The sequence below is a fragment of the Astyanax mexicanus genome, chromosome 6 (genome assembly GCF_023375975.1).
Source record: "Astyanax mexicanus isolate ESR-SI-001 chromosome 6, AstMex3_surface, whole genome shotgun sequence".
Classification (NCBI taxonomy): Eukaryota; Metazoa; Chordata; class Actinopteri; order Characiformes; family Acestrorhamphidae; genus Astyanax; species Astyanax mexicanus.
The window spans coordinates 11483694-11504041 of NC_064413.1; the positions used below are offsets into that span (position 1 = coordinate 11483694).

A 20348-nucleotide genomic window follows, 5' to 3' on the forward strand; every position below is an offset into this window, starting at 1 on the left:
GGAGGAGCCGTGGGTCCGCCCCACACCGGAACACACAGCTCTACCTGTCCCAGCTGATCTGCATCTGGACTAATTAAACAGCCAGCTGGGACAGGTATAAAAACTGTGCCTCAGCCCTCACTAGAGAGAGACTTTGCTGGTGAGAGGAGGGCTAAGGGCCAAAAGGACTGCTAAGAGACTTTAAGTAAAACTCTTCAATGACTAGAGCACCATTGGGCTGATTTATGTTTCTTTGAGTTTATTTTGGGTGTGGTGGAGGGCCTTTAAAGTCAATAAAAGGTACGTTTTGAGTTCATCTACTCCCCGTGTCTGTGTATCTCTGTGCTTCCTACTACCGGGACACAGTGGCCACGCCCCTAACCCCAGGAGTCAAGGAGTCACAGTAGTCAACAAACAAATATAGTATGACATAAACCTGGTTAACAATTTAATTATTATATAATCATTTTCTAAAAATTTGCTGTGTGATAATTGCTAAGGTCAAATTGACCCCAAGGATAAACGGTGTACTTTTTTTACAAGGTAAAAAAGTAGGATTATACTGCATCATGTTCCCTGACCTGCAGGAGAACATTAACACTATACAACTAGGTATTTCATTTAATCTACTAGAAAGAGCAGCTTTGTTGCACTGTCTTTTAGTGGTGACACAGAAGACATCTTATACTGACACCTATATCTATTTGAAGGCCAAAAGTCCACTCATAGATGGGCATTTGTTTAGAGACATTATCCAATTTTCTTGCAATCATTTATTGCAAGAAGAAGCAAGGAGCTCAATCACTGTTTTACAGTGAGAAGTGCAGCCAATATGGCACTTCATTTATTTTTTCCCCATTCTGAATGGCACTTTTTTGAAACTTTTGACACTCTTGTCTGTTCACATGCTCTTCTGTTTATCTGCTCACCTACTAATCTGTTTATCTGAGTGTCTTATTGCTCATCTGTTTGTCTTCACCTCTGCTCGCCTGTTCACATTTGTCTGCTGGTTTCTGTGGTGCAGGGCAGCTTCAGTGTGAGCAGAGGTGAATGAGGCCTTCTTCATGTTCCTGAATTCACCCCAAACACACAGACCCCTCTCACACACCAAGCTGCATACCAGGCTGAGGGGAGGGGCTTCAGTAACATAAACAGGGTTCTGGCAGAGGAGCTGAACCTCCACAAGGTGTGTGTAAGGGCAGGCCTGTGTGTGGACGTGCTCAGATCAGCACATGCTTTGTGTAGTAACCTGTGTGTGGTCAGCAGTTTCTTAGCTCCTCAGATCTGATTTATTACAAGCTGAAATGTGTCCTACAGTGAGTACTGAATGTTAACCCTTTAAATCCTAAAGGCCTTTATTGTAGGGTTACGGTGGTGTGAAAGTGTTTGCCCCCTTCCTGATTTCCTGATTTTTTGCATGTTTGTCACACTTAAATGTTTCGGAACATCAAACCAATTTAAATATTAGTCAAAGACAACACAGCTAAACACAAAATTATTTTTTTAAATGAAGGTGTTTATTATTAAGGGAGAAAAATCCAAACCTATATGGCCCTGTATGAAAAAGTGATTTCCCACCTTGTTTAAACATACTGTCACTGTGGTTTCTGACACCTGAGTACACTGTCTCTAGCCACACCCGGGCCTGATTATAGCCACACCTGTTCTTAATCAAGACATCACTTAAATAGGACCTGCCTGACTAAGTGAAGTCCACAAAAAGATCCTTAAAAGCTACACATCATGCTGAGATCCAAAGAAATTCAGGAACAATTGAGAAAGAAGGTAATTGAGATCTATCAGTCTGGAAAGGGTTAGAAAGCCATTTCCAAAGCTTTGGGAATCCAGCGAACCATAGTGAGAGCCATTGTCCACAAATGGCGAAGACATGGAACAGTGGTGAACCTTCCCAGGAGTGGCCGGCTGCCCAAAATTACCGCAAGAGCACAGCGACGACTGATCCAAGAGGTCACAACAACATCCAAAGAACTGCAGACCTCACTTGCTTCAGTTAAGGTCAGTGTTCATGCTTCCACCATCAGAAAGAGACTGGGCAAAAATGGCCTACATGGCAGAGTTCCTAGACGAAAACCCATTGCTGAGCAATAAAAACATTAAAGCTTGTCTCAATTTTTCCAGAACACATCTTGATGATCCCCAAGACTTTTGGGAAAAACATTCTGTGGACTGATGAGACAAAAGTTGAACTGTTTGAAAGGTGTGTGTCCCAGTACATCTGGCATAAAAGAAACACTGCATTCCAGAAAAAGAACAAAATTACCGCAAGAGCACAGCGACGACTGATCCAAGAGGTCACAACAACATCCAAAGAACTGCAGACCTCACTTGCTTCAGTTAAGGTCAGTGTTCATGCTTCCACCATCAGAAAGAGACTGGGCAAAAATGGCCTACATGGCAGAGTTCCTAGACGAAAACCCATTGCTGAGCAATAAAAACATTAAAGCTTGTCTCAATTTTTCCAGAACACATCTTGATGATCCCCAAGACTTTTGGGAAAAACATTCTGTGGACTGATGAGACAAAAGTTGAACTGTTTGAAAGGTGTGTGTCCCAGTACATCTGGCATAAAAGAAACACTGCATTCCAGAAAAAGAACATTATACCTACAGTAAAATATGGTGGTGGTAGTGTGATGGTCTGGGGCTGTTTTGCTGCTTCAGGGCCTGGAAGACTTGATGGATAAATGAAACTTTGAATTCTGCTGTCTACAAAAAGATCCTGAAGGGGAATGACCGACCATCTGTTCTTGACCTCAAACTGAAACGAACTTGAGTTCTGCAGCAGGACAATGATCCAAAACACACCAGCAAGTTCACCTCTGATTGTGGAGTGGCCTAGTCAAAGTCCTGACCTGAATCTGATTGAGATGCTGTGGCATGACCTTAAAAAATAGTTTGTGCTGGAAAACCCTCCAATGTGGCTGAATTACAATTCTGCAGAGATAAGTGGAGCCAAAATTCCTCCACAACGCTGTAAAAGGCTCATTGCAAGTTATCGCAAATGCTTGGTTGCAGTTGTTGCTGGGTGACCCGACCAGCTATTAGGATTAGGGGGCAATCACTTTTCACACAGGGCCATGCAGGTTTGGATTTTTTTTCTCCCTTAATAATAAACACCTTCATTTAAAAATAGCATTTTGTGTTTACCTGTGTTGTCTTTGACTAATATTTAAAATTGGCTCGATGTTCCGAAACATTTAAATGTGCCAAACATGCAAAAAAATCAGGAAGGGGGCAAACACTTTTTCACATCACTGCATACCAGGGCTGGACTGGGCCGACAGTCCTCAGGGGCCGACGCTGTTGGATTTTTTTTCTTTCTTTCTTTTTTTTCTAAGAGACCGGCCCACATTTTAGAGGGGGCGGCCCATTGGCCCATCTTCAATATAGACAATGGACTGAACCAATCAGGATATAGGACGAAAGCGGCCCCACCCTACGTTCAGTGTTGAGCGCCTATGTTAAAGGAGAGGCAGTATGGAGAAACAGAAGTGGGAAAGGGTTGTGCAGAGAAGTTACATGCGAAGAAAGTCACTTTAGTTGTTACAAAATGTGTAAAAATCACAGACATGTTCGATACTTTAGCCTCTGCGTCCTCAGTAGGTGGAGACAGAAACAGCAGACCGGGACAGCAGGCTTGTGACGGAGAAACCGAGGGAAAAACTGAGCAGGTAGTAACGTTAGTAAAGTTAGGAAAACAAAGTAACTTTGAGGTAATAAAGGTAACTATTACATGAAAATGATGAGCAATGGCTGATACAATAGCAAACAGTCAAGACTAGGAAATGTTGGATGAGCAGCAAGTGTATATTTTAGGCTACATCAAAGTATTTTAGATATTTAGGTTAAAGCTGTGTTGAAAGACTGCATAGTTTGAATTTGTAGCCTCTATGCTGTGGTTCAACATGTTTTAAAAAAGCACTAATACAAGTGAAATAACAGATTTTAAAAACTGATAAATGATCAGTTAACTTAAAAAGTAAGTGTAAAAATATAAAAGTAATATTAGCAAAAGTTATTCCCACACTGAATAAGAGTAAAACAGTGTCAAATGCTTTTAAGACATAGTTGCATTGCATGAATTCATAGAGCAGCCCTGTTTGTAGTCTGATACAAATACATGTTATAGCTGTTTAAAAGAGGAAGCACCTTTAACCTGAAGAATTAGAATTGAGCTGTTATATCAGAGAAATTCAGAAAATGCATATTAGACATGAATTCAATAAAAACGATAATCAATTGAATTACGCAGAGCAGACAAAAACGGTGCAGTTAACAATAGACAAAACAAAAGACTAAACCTCTTATATTTAACATGTTGCTACATTATGCTTCTCTGTAACCCCACATATATAAATTTCAAGTCGGTTGTGCTCCGCTAATTATGAGGGGCTGGTCTAAACCAAAAATGCCAGGGCCGATTTTTTGTCCCAGTCCAGCCCTGCTGTATACCCTCACATAATTACTGAATTATTTATATTTAGATATTGTGGAATTTAAAGTATATATTAAATTATTTATACCATTTACAGAATATTTTTTGTGTATTCTGAATAAGGTGTAGTTGACACTGAATCAGTTCTATATTAAATAATATAAATATTTATAACAGTTACATAATAACTATATATATATATATATATATATATATATATATATATATATATATATATATATATATATATATATAGAAATAGAAATTATTTGTCAGAAATAATAAATCGTTTATAGCAGATAATGAATCATGCACAGTAGATACTAAACTTATGTATAGTGGAAACCAAACCATTGTAGTAGCTACTGAATCATGTATTGCAGGTAATGAACAACAGGTTTTAGAATTAAATGTATGTTTAGGCATTAAATATATAAGACACATCACTCAATTGATTTATTATTTTATTTTGATGAAGTAAAACTAAATACAGAAATTAGATCAAGCAAACAAACAAAGCAGAACCTAGCTGTGTGACATGTATGACTTGGGCTATATGATATGGCCCATATCTCTATAATAATATTGCTGATTAACTATGTGTCATTGCAGTGTACAGGGCAAGTATCAAAGGAGAAATCTGATAATCCAACATTCTTTACAGTATTAAACAGTTAGAATGGAAAATAATATTTCTGAACTTTTCCTCTAGATAATCTTGCACAGTGTACAGTGGTGGTGAAAAGACATCTGAACATCTGAAGCATGAGTTCATCTCCAGCCCTTATTCTAAACGAGTTCATCCCCATGCACAGAATGATGTACTGTATGACTATTGGTGTAATTCCTGTTTAATGTGCTCTGGTCTTTATTGGGCGCAGCCGTCAGTTTGGTACTTTTTCAGAAAATCTTTAAACCCTTTGCAGAGTAGCTTGTAGACTGATGCCTTGCATTTGTCAGGTTTAGGCTCCTGCTCGACCCACGTATTTGAGTCCAGTAGATACTGAGTCCTAGAAGAGAAAGAAATCAATATTAAACATCATATTGTTGTCATATAAAGGCAGTGACTAAAATGGATGGCTGTTTAGGTTTTAGCCAAGTTAAGTAGATAAGTTGACTCAATACTGCTGTAGTGCCCTGGAATTTGAATGTGATTCTAAACTTCTGCAGTGCACTAGTAATTTAGAGAAAACATCAGACACACTACAGCCAGTGATATTTTGCCTCTATATATGTTTATACGGGTTCTGTTTTAATCCCCCATCACTATTGCACGATTGGCTTGTGTCTCTTGTCTCATGTATGTCTTAATCTGTGACCTTGTTGTATTGTACATTTAGTGTGTCTCATTCTTTTATGTTTATATTTGTATCTTGCTGTACTTGTTGTAACTTTGAGAAGGAGAGTAACGTAATTTCAATCCTCTGTATGTCCTGTACATATGCAGTACTGACAGTAAAACTACTTTACTTGACTTTACTTGACTTGATAGTTACGAGTTGCTAGATCCTTTGCATTTTCCATATTTTCCCATATTGTTCACTGATGTGAGGCTTATGTTCCTAAAAATCTGTAAAGCTTTAGATTCTAAAATCTGTGGCACTGTTTTAGTGCCCGGAGTGAACGGCTCTCGTTCGGCGCCTGGAGAGACTGACCCTCCGGTGCTGTTTGCCCAGAGTGACCAGCTCTTGTTCAGCGCCTGGAGCGACCGGCTTTTTGCCTGAAGTGACCGGCCCTCCGGCGCTGTTAGCCCCTGTTTAGTGCCCTGAGTGAATGGCTCTCATTTAGCGCCTGGAGCGTGAGAGCCAGTCTCTCGAGGTGCTGAATGAGAGCCATTCAATCCAGGCACAAAACACAGGTTAACAGGCATTCCGGCATTGTCTGCCTGGAGTGAGCGGCTCTCGTTTAGCGCCTAGAGCAACTGAACAAGAGTGACTGACCCTACGTCGCTGTCTGCCAGGAGTGAATGACTCTCGTTCAGCGCCTGGAGCGACCGGCCCTCCTGGAGTGACTGACCCTAAGATGCTGTCTGCCCGGAGTGACCTGCTCTCGCTCAGTGCCTGGAGCGACCGGCCCTCCGGCGCTGTTAGCCCAGGTTTAGTGCCCGGAGTGACCGGCTCTCTCGTTTAGTGCCTGGAGTGACGACCCTCTGGCAGCTCTCGTTCAGCGCCTGGAGAGACCGGCTCTCACGCTCCAGCCGCTGAACGAGAGCCGTTCACTCCGGGCACTAAAGACGGGCTAACAGCACCAGAAGGCAGGTCGCTCCAGGTGCTGAAAGAGAGCCTGTCACTCTGGGCAGAGTGGGTTGTTTGGATGTTAGCATAGCCAGTTAACTCTCCTGCTGTCCTTCTTTCTCTGCCCTCCTCTGGCTCTTGGAGGTAGGCTGACAGTCACAAACCCTTAAGATATCAGCCAATAGCATTTGCTAAGGGAGGAGACCCTGACCCCACCCCCAAATTGTCAAAACCACCCCTTTCAAAACTCGGGTGCTAGAAAAGAGCACAGTGCTAATCTACGCTACATATGAAGCAGAGTTTTAGAGTGATGAGTACTCAAGAAATAAAATCATTTTAATTAAAACTAGACAAACTATAATGCACAGGAGACAGGTGTGTTACTTTAATTTTAAATATTTTTTCAGCAGACAAGAAGGTAAAACAGTTGAAGGAAAAGTTTTATATTTCTTCCACAGCAGCATCCTCCATTATCTGGTCTAATTTAAATAGCTAAGAACAGAAAGCTACTCAAAACTCAGTATGGATTTCTCAGGGCACCTGCTCACTCTGAAGAATGAAATCCCATAATTTATTTATTTACCTTTACATCCTCTCTGAACCTTAACCTGAACCTCAACCTGCCTCACACACACACACACACACACACACACACACACACACACACACACACACACACACACACACACACACACACACACACATACACACAGTAGGAGTGGGAATAACCTGTCTAGTTTAAACACTCCAGTTTAACATGGGACAGTGACTGATTGACAAGGTGCAGTATTAGCTTACTAAATTAAAAGTGTCAAACAGTGACAGTATAAAGAAGACTGTTTAATTTTGTCTGTGCACACTCAGTGCACAGCAGAGAGGAGACAGAATGGACTGTACCATTTGTATAGTGAGGCTATAATTTACTTTAATGATCAATTGTTTTTAAAGACTTGAACATTTTTTGCTTAGCATAGACACACATTTAAAAAAAAATTTTGCACCTTTTGGGGTGCTGGGGCTTGGTTCCCTAAAAACAGCTATCTTAAAAATAAAATTAGACACTACATTACCAGATTACGCTCAGATTACATCTGCAGACTGAAGCTAACCCAGATAGCACGACATTGTTTACGTTGGCATGACGTTGGGCAATCACGTCGGTCCAATGTCATTTTGGCCAGTGGGCCTACGTTGGCCTGATGTTGGGACTACGTTGGCCTGACGCTGAGTGTCAACCAATATTTGACGTTGGGACGACGTTGGCCTGACGTTGGGTGTCAACCAATATTTGACTTTGGGTCTACGTTGGAATGACGTTGGGTGCCAACCAGTGTTAGATGTTGGGCCTACGTTGGCCTGGCGTTGGGTGTCAACCAATGTTAGATGTTGGGCCAATGTTGGCCTAATGTTGGTTTCTGACCAGTTAACATTAGCAAGGCTTTATATAGTGAAATCTATTAGCCCACAAATTTGTATAACTGAATGTAAAAAGAATTTTATGTATTAAATAACCCTTTATCAAGAACGTGAAATAACCAACAATAGATGATTGCTAAAATAACTTATTGAATGTATTTTGAAGGGAAAATAAAAACATGTATGTGACACATAACTAACATTAATATAAAAAAACAGTCATTGAAAGAGAAAGAGAAGACAGAATCTATATAAATTATTTACATTTAAAAATTATACATATTTATTGCTAGTGAGTGCATTTTTTATAAAGTTTAAAAGTAGTTTAAAAGCCAAGTAATAATTACATTAAGTAAAAATATTTTGCATTCCTTCTACAAAATTTCTTTCAGTTATTTTAAATTAATTAATAATTAAACAGAAAGAGATTATGTAGAAGTAATGCTACATATTTTAACTTGATGTAATTATTACTTGGCCTTACATAGTTTCAGGTTTGATTTTTATAGTGAGTTTGAACAAGCATCATGTGCTTGAAACCTAAGTTCTATATTCACTTTTTAAAATGTGCCAGTAATTTTGTCCAGTCCATTTTGTGTTTTGTGTGAAATTATGTCAAATTTGCATTTTGTTCTGTATTGTTTTGTATTGTTCCAATACGTACAAAGTATGACACAAAAATATACTGTATGAAACAATAAAATACAAGACAGTGAATTTACAATGCTTTAAAAGATCTTTTAAATAACAGCATTATATTATACATTATTATATATTATATTAATTTAATCTTACCCCGCTGCGTTTATCCCACTGTGTTTAGGCGAATTCAGCTTTAACTAATTTAAATATAAACAGACACAAGCCTGAATTAACGGTCGTTTTTCCCTGGGTGAAATGACCACGCGCTTCAGAACCTCAGCATTCTTCATAATTTCTTGTGTACAGTGTGTGCATTAACATATGCAAACGAGTATGATTTAAAGGATTAAACTTCACCTGTGTTAGCTGAAGTTCTCCGTGTACACACACACTCTCTCTCTCACACACACACACACACACACACACACACACGAGATCGGCGTCAAAATGCCAACGTTTTTCCAATGTCAGCTCCACGTTGGTCTGTAGGTTATGCCCAAACTATTGTAGTCGCTACCTGAGAAAGGTGTAGCGTTCTGTATGAGCGCGCACACACACCTACCCAAACAAATGCGCGCACCACTTTTGGAGCATGGCAAACTGCTGTAGTGTGTGTGTGTGTGCGTTCGTTGGTCTATTAAAAAATGTATGAGTGAGTGTGTTTGCGTTCTGTGTCCTATATGTCTGTCTTTGCGCACACACACGCGCACACAGTAACTTGCCATGTTTCAGCCATGCTCCAATATTCGTGTGAGACTTGGGCTAGTTGGGAATAAGCTAAAGACCAACGTGGAGCTGACGTTGGAAAAACGTTGGCATTTTGACGCCGACCTCCGTTCCTTAACGACCTTTATCCAACGTTCTAAAAATAACCACAGACCAACGTTGGTCTGACGTCAAATTTCGACGGCCACCATACTCCTATAATATTCCTTTAATTTCAGAAAGTACAATAAAGTATTTTGTTAAAAAAATAAGTAAAAGTTACTTGTAATTTCCATTTATACAGCAAACTGGTTTTATGCAGTAAATATGCTAGCAATAGTTTTACTATTATACAGTAAAAGTGCATTTCACAACTGGATAAAGGGCTGGCGTCAAAATGCAACGTTTTTCCAACGTCAGCTCCACGTTGGTCTGTAGGTTATGCCCAAACTCGGGTTCAAGTCGCTACCCCGTGAAAGGTGTAGCGCTCTGTACGAGCGTGCACACACATACCCAAAAAAATGTGTGCACCAGTTTTGGAGCAGGACTGGACCACGGCAGGCTGCTGTGTGTGTGTGTGTGTGTTCGCTGCTCTAATAGAAATGTGTGAGTGTGTTTGTATTCTGTGCCATGTGTGGGTTTTTGTTTGTTTCCCGTGAATGCACACGCACAATTGCTCCAATATTCGTGTGTAAGGCTTTAGCTGGTTGGGAATAAGCTAAAGACAAACGTAGAGCTGATGTTAGAAAAACGTTGGCATTTTGATGCCGACCTCCGCTCCTTAACAACCTTAATCCAAGGTTCTAAGCGTTGGTCTGACGTCGAATTTCCACGTGCGACATAGGCGACATTTGCCAACGTTGGGTCAACGTAGTGTTGCTATCTGGGAACTAGCAAGACTCAGACTGATCCTCTCCTTATGTAGTGCAATACTAATGAAGGAGTTTCGCTCTATTTCAATCCCAGCCAAAGATTCATGTATATGCAGGCTCTACCCCAATGTTTTCTCCATAGCTCATGTATCCTTAATGTAGACTTTAAATGGCCTTTAAACATGTCCCCATATCTAAAGAGGGTAAATTCAGGACCCCATGGCTTTGATACAACTTTTTAGACATCTATAATCTATATTCTTTGTGTATCACAATGCTATAATATTTAATATTACATATTATAATTATTATTATACACAATATTGCTGCTAACACTCACGGTCCTCTGGAGGCAGTACTGGAGGCATCTTTGCCCATGATCAGATAAGTGTGGTTTGTCTCCAGCTGACCCTTGCAGTGTTTTCTTTTAGCAAACACTTGAATGACACCCTCGTTCAAAGTGTTGCTTTCTGTGGGTCAGAATAGCAGAGTTAATGTAGCTTAACCATACATAATCCTCCGAACCTGATGCAAAAAAAACATCCTACTGTATCTTGAGCCTAACTCACTCAATCTTATGCCATTTACTTTCAGTAAAAACCTGCAGTGTGTGTACATTTTATTTTCAGTGACTGTAATAACTGACAATATTTTAACCCAAACTGATTTTTTGCTGAATTACAATACACATGAATAGCATTTCCATTCCAAACTATTTAGAAGTGTGATAAATACATACTGCTTCTGAGAACTTCATCCACTGTGGTGTAGAACATCTGAAAGTTTCCCTTTTCTTCTTGTGATTTCACAGTAACCACCAAACCTACAGCACACCAGCGAAAAGCACAGTTTTGTATTATGTTCTGAGTTCTTTTCAAAACCCTGAGCAAATCTGAGTGAAAATAATGTGTGGACACTTTGTGATGTCTTGCAGGAAATACCGTAATCCATCACAGGCTGGTAGCAAGCGTGTTTGAAACGTTCCTCCTTTTTAATCTTCGACTCAAATGTTTTCTTTTCTGTAAAACAGCCTCCTGCAAACACATGGCTCATTAGAATCCCGCATCTGCAGTATTTATTATAAACGGATCAGTATCAGCAATGTAACAGAAGTGTAGATAGGGGACGTACTCTCTGCACACTGGCAGACGTCTTCTGAGCAGATTACAGACACCAGTTTGCTCCGTTTGGGGGCAGAGTAGAACACAGAGCACCGTCTGTCTGTGAGCAAAAAGAGAAAGCATTAGTATCTACATCAGTTAATAACACAAATATAGATTTTGTACATGTGGGTGCGGCCTTAAAGGTGTACTTATGGAATAACATCCTTATATGGATTTCAGTTGGGCTACATTTACAGATCCGAGATGAGGGTTCTCTATGTTCTCAGTACCCCAAAAACTACTGAATGTATAAGCCTATTATAAGCACTCTATACTGACCATCATAACTTCATATATATACACCTTTAATTGCAGATATATACATCAATACACCAAAAACACATATATAGCTTTGGATAAGGCTGCAGATCCAGAGGTTAATGAACATTGTGGTGAACTGAGATGCTGGTGCTGTTGTTCTCCCACTGCACACAGTCACTCAGGTTTGTGGTGGAGTGGGTGGATGCCAGTGTTTTAGAGTGCCTTCTTGTCTATGTTACCTTCTGGCTCTCTCCCTTCATATTATATTCAGACATATAATCATGTAATAATAATTACAAATTTAAATAAATGAAGAGACCACTTCAAAATAATCAGTTTCTCTGATTCAACCTCAAGTCAAGAGGATATTTTCATTACATATAAGTACAGGTACACATTGTAATGAAATTCTGATGCAACATGGAACAACAAACTATAGATAAACATAAAGTGCAAGGTGTAACGATAATGCAACTACAACATTGCAATGAATACAATAAATAAAGAAGACGAGACAATTTAACAGACAGGACAGTGCTGTACCGATACGGTAAAATGAAATGTGTATAGTGAGGATAAGTTGTAGAGATTTGCAACATACTGTAACATAAAGAATATACATAATTACAGCAGTTACTGAGGTAGAAAGTTTATAGTTATTTGGAAGTAGCAGTAAATATTGCTGATAGGAATAGAAACATTTCAGTCTCTGTTTGCTGAGAGTGTGTGTGTGTGAAGTACAGTCTTTGTGTGTGTGAAGAGTGGTGGGGGGGGTGGTCAGCTAGGATAAGTAGTGGTGGGGAGGTTAAGCTCTGTCTCTGTGTGTTGAGGAGTCTGCCTGGTGGATGAAGCTGTTGCAGAGCCTGGAAGTGGAGGCTCCGGACGGCATCAGAGCGAAGAGTCCGTGTGAGGGGTGGGTGGGGTCGTTCACAATGCTGGTGGCTTTGCGGATGCAGCGTGTGGTATAGATCTCTGTAATGGAGGGAAGAGAGACTCTGATGATCTTCTCAGTTGTCCTCACTATACGCTGTAGGGTCTTGCAGTCTTAGGTGTTGCAGTTCCCAAACCAGACGGTGATTCAGGTGCTCAGGATGCTTTCTACAGTTACTCTGTAGAACATGGTGAGGATAGGAGGTGGGAGATGTGCTTTCCTAAGTCTCCGCAGGAAGTAAGCGCTGGGCTTTCTTGGTTATGGAGCTGGTGTTGAGGGACCAGGTGAGATTCTCTGCAATGTGAACACAGAGGAACTTGGTGTTCTTCACAATTTTCACTGCAAAGCCATTGATTTTCAGTGGGTGGTGGACACCTGGAGCTCTCCTGAAGTCAACAACCATCTCTTTGGTTTAATCCATGTTTAGAGATGTTTAGGTTATTGGTTCTGCACCAGTCCATCAGCCACTCCACCTCCTCTCTGTATGCTGACTCATCGTTCTTGCTGATGAGGCCAACTAAAGTTTTTGTCATCAGCAAAGTTGATGATGTGGTTTAAGTCAGCAGAGTAAACAGCAGTGGACTGAGCACACAGCCCTGGGGGGGCACCGGTGCTTAGTATGCTGGTGCTGTAGGTGTTGTTTCCAATCCTGACTGATTGTGATTTATCTGTCAGGAAATTGAGAACCTAGTTGTAGAGGGTGGAGTTCAGGCCCAGCAAGCTCAGTTTTCTAATCAGATGGGTTTTGATGTGCCTTATGACCAGCTTCTGAAAGCACTTCATGATGATGGGGTTAAGTGCAATAGGACGGTAGTCATTGAGGCACATCTTCTGAGCACTCTGCCAGGTATGCTGTCTGGTCCTGGGGCTTTCCATGGGTTGACTCTGAGTACAATTCTCTGCACATCAGCTGAGGACAGGCACAGTGCCTGGTTGTTTGGAGGAGGTGTGGTCTTCCTTGCCGTCGTGTAGTTCTGTGCTTCAAACTTTGTGTAGAAAGTGTTCAGCGCATTTGGAAAGGAGGAATCACTGTGGAGGTATCTTATAGTTGGTGATGGCCCGGATGCCCTGCCACAAGCACTGAGTGTCAGCAGTGTCCTGGACGTGGGCGAGGATTTTCTTTGCGTAGGTGCACGTTGCCTCTCTAATGCCCTGGGAGAGCTTGGCTCTAGCTTTTCTAAGGCCTGCCTTGTCCCCTGACTTAAAGGCCCTGTTCTAGGTTCTTATGCAAGAACTGAGATTCTTGCATAACTGTGTGTGTAGTGTGTGTGGTAAGAGGAGTGTGTGGAGTGTTGAGAGCTGTGTGTGTAGTGTGTGTGGTAAGAGGAGTGTGTGGAGTGTTGAGAGCTGTGTGTGGAGTATATGTGGTAAGAGGAGTGTGTGGAGTGTTGAGAGCTGTGTGTGGAGTGTGTGTGGTAAGAGGAGTGTGTGGAGTGTTGAGAGCTGTGTGTGGAGTGTGTGTGGTAAGAGGAGTGTGTGGAGTGTTGAGAGCTGTGTGTGGAGTGTGTGTGGTATGAGGAGTGTGTGGAGTGTTGAGAGCTGTGTGTATAGTGTGTGTGGTAAGAGGAGTGTGTGGTGTGTTGAGAGCTGTGTGTGGTGTGTGTGGTAAGAGGAGTGTGTGGTGTGTTGAGAGCTGTGTGTGGAGTGTTTGTAGTAAGAGGAGTGTGTGCAGTGTTGAGAGCTGTGTGTGGAGTGTGTGTGGTAAGAGGAGTGTGTGGAGTGTTGAGAGCTGTGTGTGTAGTGTGTGTGGTAAGAGGAGTGTGTGGAGTGTTGAGAGCTGTGTGTGTAGTGTGTGTGGTAAGAGGAGTGTGTGGAGTGTTGAGAGCTGTGTGTGTAATGTGTGTGGTAAGAGGAGTGTGTGGAGTGTTGAGAGCTGTGTGTGGAGTGTGTGTGGTAAGAGGAGTGTGTGCAGTGTTGAGAGCTGTGTGTGGAGTGTTTGTAGTTAGAGGAGTGTGTGGAGTGTTGAGAGCTGTGTGTGTAGTGTGTGTGGTCAGAGGAGTGTGTGGAGTGTTGAGAGCTGTGTGTGTGTGGAGTGTGTGTAGTAAGAGGAGTGTGTGGAGTGTTGAGAGCTGTGTGTGTGTGGAGTGTGTGTAGTAAGAAGAGTGTGTGGTGTGTTGAGAGCTGTGTGTGTTTGGAGTGTGTGTAGTAAGAGGAGTGTGTGGTGTGTTGAGAGCTGTGTGTGTGGAGTGTGTGTAGTAAGAGGAGTGTGTGGTGTGTTGAGAGCTGTGTGTGTGTGGATTGTGTGTAGTAAGAGGAGTGTGGTGTGTTGAGAGCTGTGTGTGTGTGGAGTGTGTGTAGTAAGAGGAGTGTGTGGAGTGTTGAGAGCTGTGTGTGTGTGGAGTGTGTGTAGTAAGAGGAGTGTGTGGTGTGTTGAGAGCTGTGTGTGGAGTGTTTGTAGTAAGAGGAATGTGTGGTGTGTTGAGAGCTGTGTGTGGAGTGTTTGTAGTAAGAGGTGTGTGTGGAGTGTTGAGAGCTGTGTGTGGAGTGTGTGTGGTAAGAGGAGTGTGTGGAGTGTTGAGAGCTGTGTGTGTGTGGAGTGTGTGTAGTAAGAGGAGTGTGTGATGTGTTGAGAGCTGTGTGTGGAGTGTGTGTAGTAAAAGGAGTGTGTGGTGTGTTGAGAGCTGTGTGTGGAGTGTTTGTAGTAAGAGGAGCTTGTGGAGTGTTGAGAGCTGTGTGTGGTATGAGGAGTGTGTGGAGTGTTGAGAGCTGTGTGTGGAGTGTGTGTGGTAAGAGGAGTGTGTGGAGTGTTGAGAGCTGTGTGTGGAGTGTTTGTAGTTAGAGGAGTGTGTGGAGTGTTGAGAGCTGTGTGTGTAGTGTGTGGTAAGAGGAGTGTGTGGAGTGTTGAGAGCTGTGTGTGTGTGGAGTGTGTGTAGTAAGAGGAGTGTGTGGTGTGTTGAGAGCTGTGTGTGTGTGGAGTGTGTGTAGTAAGAGGAGTGTGTGGTGTGTTGAGAGCTGTGTGTGTGTGGAGTGTGTGTAGTAAGAGGAGTGTGTGGTGTGTTGAGAGCTGTGTGTGTGTGGAGTGTGTGTAGTAAGAGGAGTGTGTGGTGTGTTGAGAGCTGTGTGTGTGTGGAGTGTGTGTAGTAAGAGGAGTGTGTGGTGTGTTGAGAGCTGTGTGTGTGTGGAGTGTGTGAAGTAAGAGGAGTGTGTGGAGTGTTGAGAGCTTTGTGTGTGTGGAGTGTGTGTAGTAAGAGGAGTGTGTGGTGTGTTGAGAGCTGTGTCTGGAGTGTGTGTAGTAAGAGGAGTGTGTGGTGTGTTGAGAGCTGTGTGTGTGTGGAGTGTGTGTAGTAAGAGGAGTGTGTGGTGTGTTGAGAGCTGTGTGTGTGTGGAGTGTGTGTAGTAAGAGGAGTGTGTGGTGTGTTGAGAGCTGTGTGTGTGTGGAGTGTGTGAAGTAAGAGGAGTGTGTGGAGTGTTGAGAGCTTTGTGTGTGTGGAGTGTGTGTAGTAAGAGGAGTGTGTGGTGTGTTGAGAGCTGTGTCTGGAGTGTGTGTAGTAAGAGGAGTGTGTGGAGTGTTGAGAGCTGTGTGTGTGTGGAGTGTGTGTAGTAAGAGGAGTGTGTGGTGTGTTGAGAGCTGTGTGTGGAGTGTTTGTAGTAAGAGGAATGTGTGGTGTGTTGAGAGCTGTGTGTGGAGTGTTTGTAGTAAGAGGAGTGTGTGGAGTGTTGAGAGCTGTGTGTGGAGTGTGTGTGGTAAGAGGAGTGTGTGGAGAGTTGAGAGCTGTGTGTTGAGTGTTTGTAGTAAGAGGAGTGTGTGGTGTGTTGAGAGCTGTGTGTGGAGTGTGTGTAGTAAGAGGAGTGTGTGGTGTGTTGAGAGCTGTGTGTGGAGTGTGTGTAGTAAGAGGAGTGTGTGGAGTGTTGAGAGCTGTGTGTGTGTGGAGTGTGTGTAGTAAGAGGAGTGTGTGGTGTGTTGAGAGCTGTGTGTGGAGTGTTTGTAGTAAGAGGAATGTGTGGTGTGTTGAGAGCTGTGTGTGGAGTGTTTGTAGTAAGAGGAGTGTGTGGAGTGTTGAGAGCTGTGTGTGGAGTGTGTGTGGTAAGAGGAGTGTGTGGAGTGTTGAGAGCTGTGTGTGGAGTGTTTGTAGTAAGAGGAGTGTGTGGTGTGTTGAGAGCTGTGTGTGGAGTGTGTGTAGTAAAAGGAGTGTGTGGTGTGTTGAGAGCTGTGTGTGGAGTGTTTGTAGTAAGAGGAGCTTGTGGAGTGTTGAGAGCTGTGTGTGGTATGAGGAGTGTGTGGAGTGTTGAGAGCTGTGTGTGGAGTGTGTGTGGTAAGAGGAGTGTGTGGAGTGTTGAGAGCTGTGTGTGGAGTGTTTGTAGTTAGAGGAGTGTGTGGAGTGTTGAGAGCTGTGTGTGTAGTGTGTGTGGTAAGAGGAGTGTGTGGAGTGTTGAGAGCTGTGTGTGTGTGGAGTGTGTGTAGTAAGAGGAGTGTGTGGTGTGTTGAGAGCTGTGTGTGTGTGGAGTGTGTGTAGTAAGAGGAGTGTGTGGTGTGTTGAGAGCTGTGTGTGTGTGGAGTGTGTGTAGTAAGAGGAGTGTGTGGTGTGTTGAGAGCTGTGTGTGTGTGGAGTGTGTGAAGTAAGAGGAGTGTGTGGAGTGTTGAGAGCTTTGTGTGTGTGGAGTGTGTGTAGTAAGAGGAGTGTGTGGTGTGTTGAGAGCTGTGTCTGGAGTGTGTGTAGTAAGAGGAGTGTGTGGTGTGTTGAGAGCTGTGTGTGTGTGGAGTGTGTGTAGTAAGAGGAGTGTGTGGAGTGTTGAGAGCTGTGTGTGTGTGGAGTGTGTGTAGTAAGAGGAGTGTGTGGTGTGTTGAGAGCTGTGTGTGGAGTGTTTGTAGTAAGAGGAATGTGTGGTGTGTTGAGAGCTGTGTGTGGAGTGTTTGTAGTAAGAGGAGTGTGTGGAGTGTTGAGAGCTGTGTGTGGAGTGTGTGTGGTAAGAGGAGTGTGTGGAGTGTTGAGAGCTGTGTGTTGAGTGTTTGTAGTAAGAGGAGTGTGTGGTGTGTTGAGAGCTGTGTGTGGAATGTGTGTAGTAAGAGGAGTGTGTGGTGTGTTGAGAGCTGTGTGTGGAGTGTGTGTAGTAAGAGGAGTGTGTGGAGTGTTGAGAGCTGTGTGTGTGTGGAGTGTGTGTAGTAAGAGGAGTGTGTGGTGTGTTGAGAGCTGTGTGTGGAGTGTTTGTAGTAAGAGGAATGTGTGGTGTGTTGAGAGCTGTGTGTGGAGTGTTTGTAGTAAGAGGAGTGTGTGGAGTGTTGAGAGCTGTGTGTGGAGTGTGTGTGGTAAGAGGAGTGTGTGGAGTGTTGAGAGCTGTGTGTGGAGTGTTTGTAGTAAGAGGAGTGTGTGGTGTGTTGAGAGCTGTGTGTGGAGTGTGTGTAGTAAGAGGAGTGTGTGGTGTGTTGAGAGCTGTGTGTGGAGTGTTCGTAGTAAGAGGAGTGTGTGGTGTGTTGAGAGCTGTGTGTGGAGTGTTTGTAGTAAGAGGAGCTTGTGGAGTGTTGAGAGCTGTGTGTGGTATGAGGAGTGTGTGGAGTGTTGAGAGCTGTGTGTGGAGTGTTTGTAGTAAGAGGAGTGTGTGGTGTGTTGAGAGCTGGAGTGTTGAGAGCTGTGTGTGGAGTGTTTGTAGTAAGAGGAGTGTGTGGTGTGTTGAGAGCTGTGTGTGGAGTGTTTGTAGTAAGAGGAGTGTGTGGAGTGTTGAGAGCTGTGTGTGGAGTGTGTGTGGTAAGAGGAGTGTGTGGAGTGTTGAGAGCTGTGTGTGGAGTGTTTGTAGTAAGAGGAGTGTGTGGTGTGTTGAGAGCTGTGTGTGGAGTGTTTGTAGTAAGAGGAGTGTGTGGAGTGTTGAGAGCTGTGTGTGGAGTGTTTGTGGTAAGAGGAGTGTGTGGAGTGTTGAGAGCTGTGTGTGTGGAGTGTTTGTAGTAAGAGGAGTTTGTGGTGTGTTGAGAGCTGTGTGTGGAGTGTTTGTAGTAAGAGGAGTGTGTGGAGTGTTGAGAGCTGTGTGTGGAGTGTTTGTAGTAAGAGGAGTGTGTGGAGTGTTGAGAGCTGTGTGTGGAGTGTGTGTAGTATGTGGAGTGTGTGGAGTGTTGAGAGCTGTGTGTGGAGTGTTTGTAGTAAGAGGAGTGTGTGGAGTGTTGAGAGCTGTGTGTGGAGTGTGTGTCGTATGAGGAGTGTGTGGAGTGTTGAGAGCTGTGTGTGTGGAGTGTTTGTAGTAAGAGGAGTGTGTGGTGTGTTGAGAGCTGTGTGTGGAGTGTTTGTAGTAAGAGGAGTGTGTGGTGTGTTGAGAGCTGTGTGTGGAGTGTTTGTAGTAAGAGGAGTGTGTGGAGTGTTTGTAGTAAGAGGAGTGTGTGGTGTGTTGAGAACTGTGTGTGTGGAGTGTGTGTAGTAAGAGGAGTGTGTGGTGTGTTGAGAGCTGTGTGTGGAGTGTGTGTAGTAATAGGAGTGTGTGGAGTGTTGAGAGCTGTGTGTGGAGTGTTTGTAGTAAGAGGAGTGTGTGGAGTGTTGAGAGCTGTGTGTGTGGAGTGTGTGTAGTAAGAGGAGTGTGTGGTGTGTTGAGAGCTGTGTGTGGAGTGTTTGTAGTAATAGGAGTGTGTGGAGTGTTGAGAGCTGTGTGTGGAGTGTTTGTAGTAATAGGAGTGTGTGGAGTGTTGAGAGCTGTGTGTGGAGTGTGTGTAGTATGAGGAGTGTGTGGAGTGTTGAGAGCTGTGTGTGGAGTGTTTGTAGTAAGAGGAGTGTGTGGTGTGTTGAGAGCTGTGTGTGGAGTGTTTGTAGTAAGAGGAGTGTGTGGAGTGTTGAGAGCTGTGTGTGGAGTGTTTGTAGTAAGAGGAGTGTGTGGTGTGTTGAGAGCTGTGTGTGGAGAGTGTGTAGTAATAGGAGTGTGTGGAGTGTTGAGAGCTGTGTGTGGAGTGTGTGTGGTAAGAGGAGTGTGTGGTGTGTTGAGAGCTGTGTGTGGAGTGTTTGTAGTAAGAGGAGTGTGTGGAGTGTTGAGAGCTGTGTGTGGAGTGTGTGTAGTATGAGGAGTGTGTGGAGTGTTGAGAGCTGTGTGTGGAGTGTGTGTAGTATGTGGAGTGTGTGGAGTGTTGAGAGCTGTGTGTGGAGTGTGTGTAGTATGAGGAGTGTGTGGAGTGTTGAGAGCTGTGTGTGTGGAGTGTTTGTAGTAAGAGGAGTGTGTGGTGTGTTGAGAGCTGTGTGTGGAGTGTTTGTAGTAAGAGGAGTGTGTGGAGTGTTGAGAGCTGTGTGTGGAGTGTGTGTAGTATGAGGAGTGTGTGGAGTGTTGAGAGCTGTGTGTGTGGAGTGTTTGTAGTAAGAGGAGTGTGTGGTGTGTTGAGAGCTGTGTGTGGAGTGTTTGTAGTAAGAGGAGTGTGTGGAGTGTTGAGAGCTGTGTGTGGAGTGTGTGTGGTAAGAGGAGTGTGTGGAGTGTTGAGAGCTGTGTGTGTGGAGTGTTTGTAGTAAGAGGAGTGTGTGGTGTGTTGAGAACTGTGTGTGGAGTGTTTGTAGTAAGAGGAGTGTGTGGTGTGTTGAGAGCTGTGTGTGGAGTGTTTGTAGTAAGAGGAGTGTGTGGAGTGTTTGTAGTAAGAGGAGTGTGTGGTGTGTTGAGAACTGTGTGTGTGGAGTGTGTGTAGTAAGAGGAGTGTGTGGTGTGTTGAGAGCTGTGTGTGGAGTGTGTGTAGTAATAGGAGTGTGTGGAGTGTTGAGAGCTGTGTGTGGAGTGTTTGTAGTAAGAGGAGTGTGTGGAG

General features: G+C 43.4%; 1 protein-coding gene across 2 annotated transcripts in view; it reads right to left on the bottom strand.

Moving 5' to 3' along the window:
• Nucleotides 1-4881: 4881 nt before the first annotated feature.
• The window catches only part of c4b (complement 4B (Chido blood group)), a 171007-nt gene continuing 155540 nt past the window's right edge, over nucleotides 4882-20348 (bottom strand). Inside the window, exons 37-41 of one of the 2 annotated variants that reach the window (XM_049480532.1) lie at nucleotides 11435-11524; nucleotides 11245-11337; nucleotides 11043-11126; nucleotides 10644-10773; nucleotides 4882-5444 (exon numbers count right to left, since the gene is read on the bottom strand). In XM_049480532.1, coding sequence (XP_049336489.1) covers nucleotides 5303-5444; nucleotides 10644-10773; nucleotides 11043-11126; nucleotides 11245-11337; nucleotides 11435-11524 — 539 coding nt within the window. In that variant the 3' untranslated portion in view covers nucleotides 4882-5302. The remainder of the gene's footprint in view (nucleotides 5445-10643; nucleotides 10774-11042; nucleotides 11127-11244; nucleotides 11338-11434; nucleotides 11525-20348) is intronic. The other variant, XM_049480533.1, reaches the window with a different exon arrangement.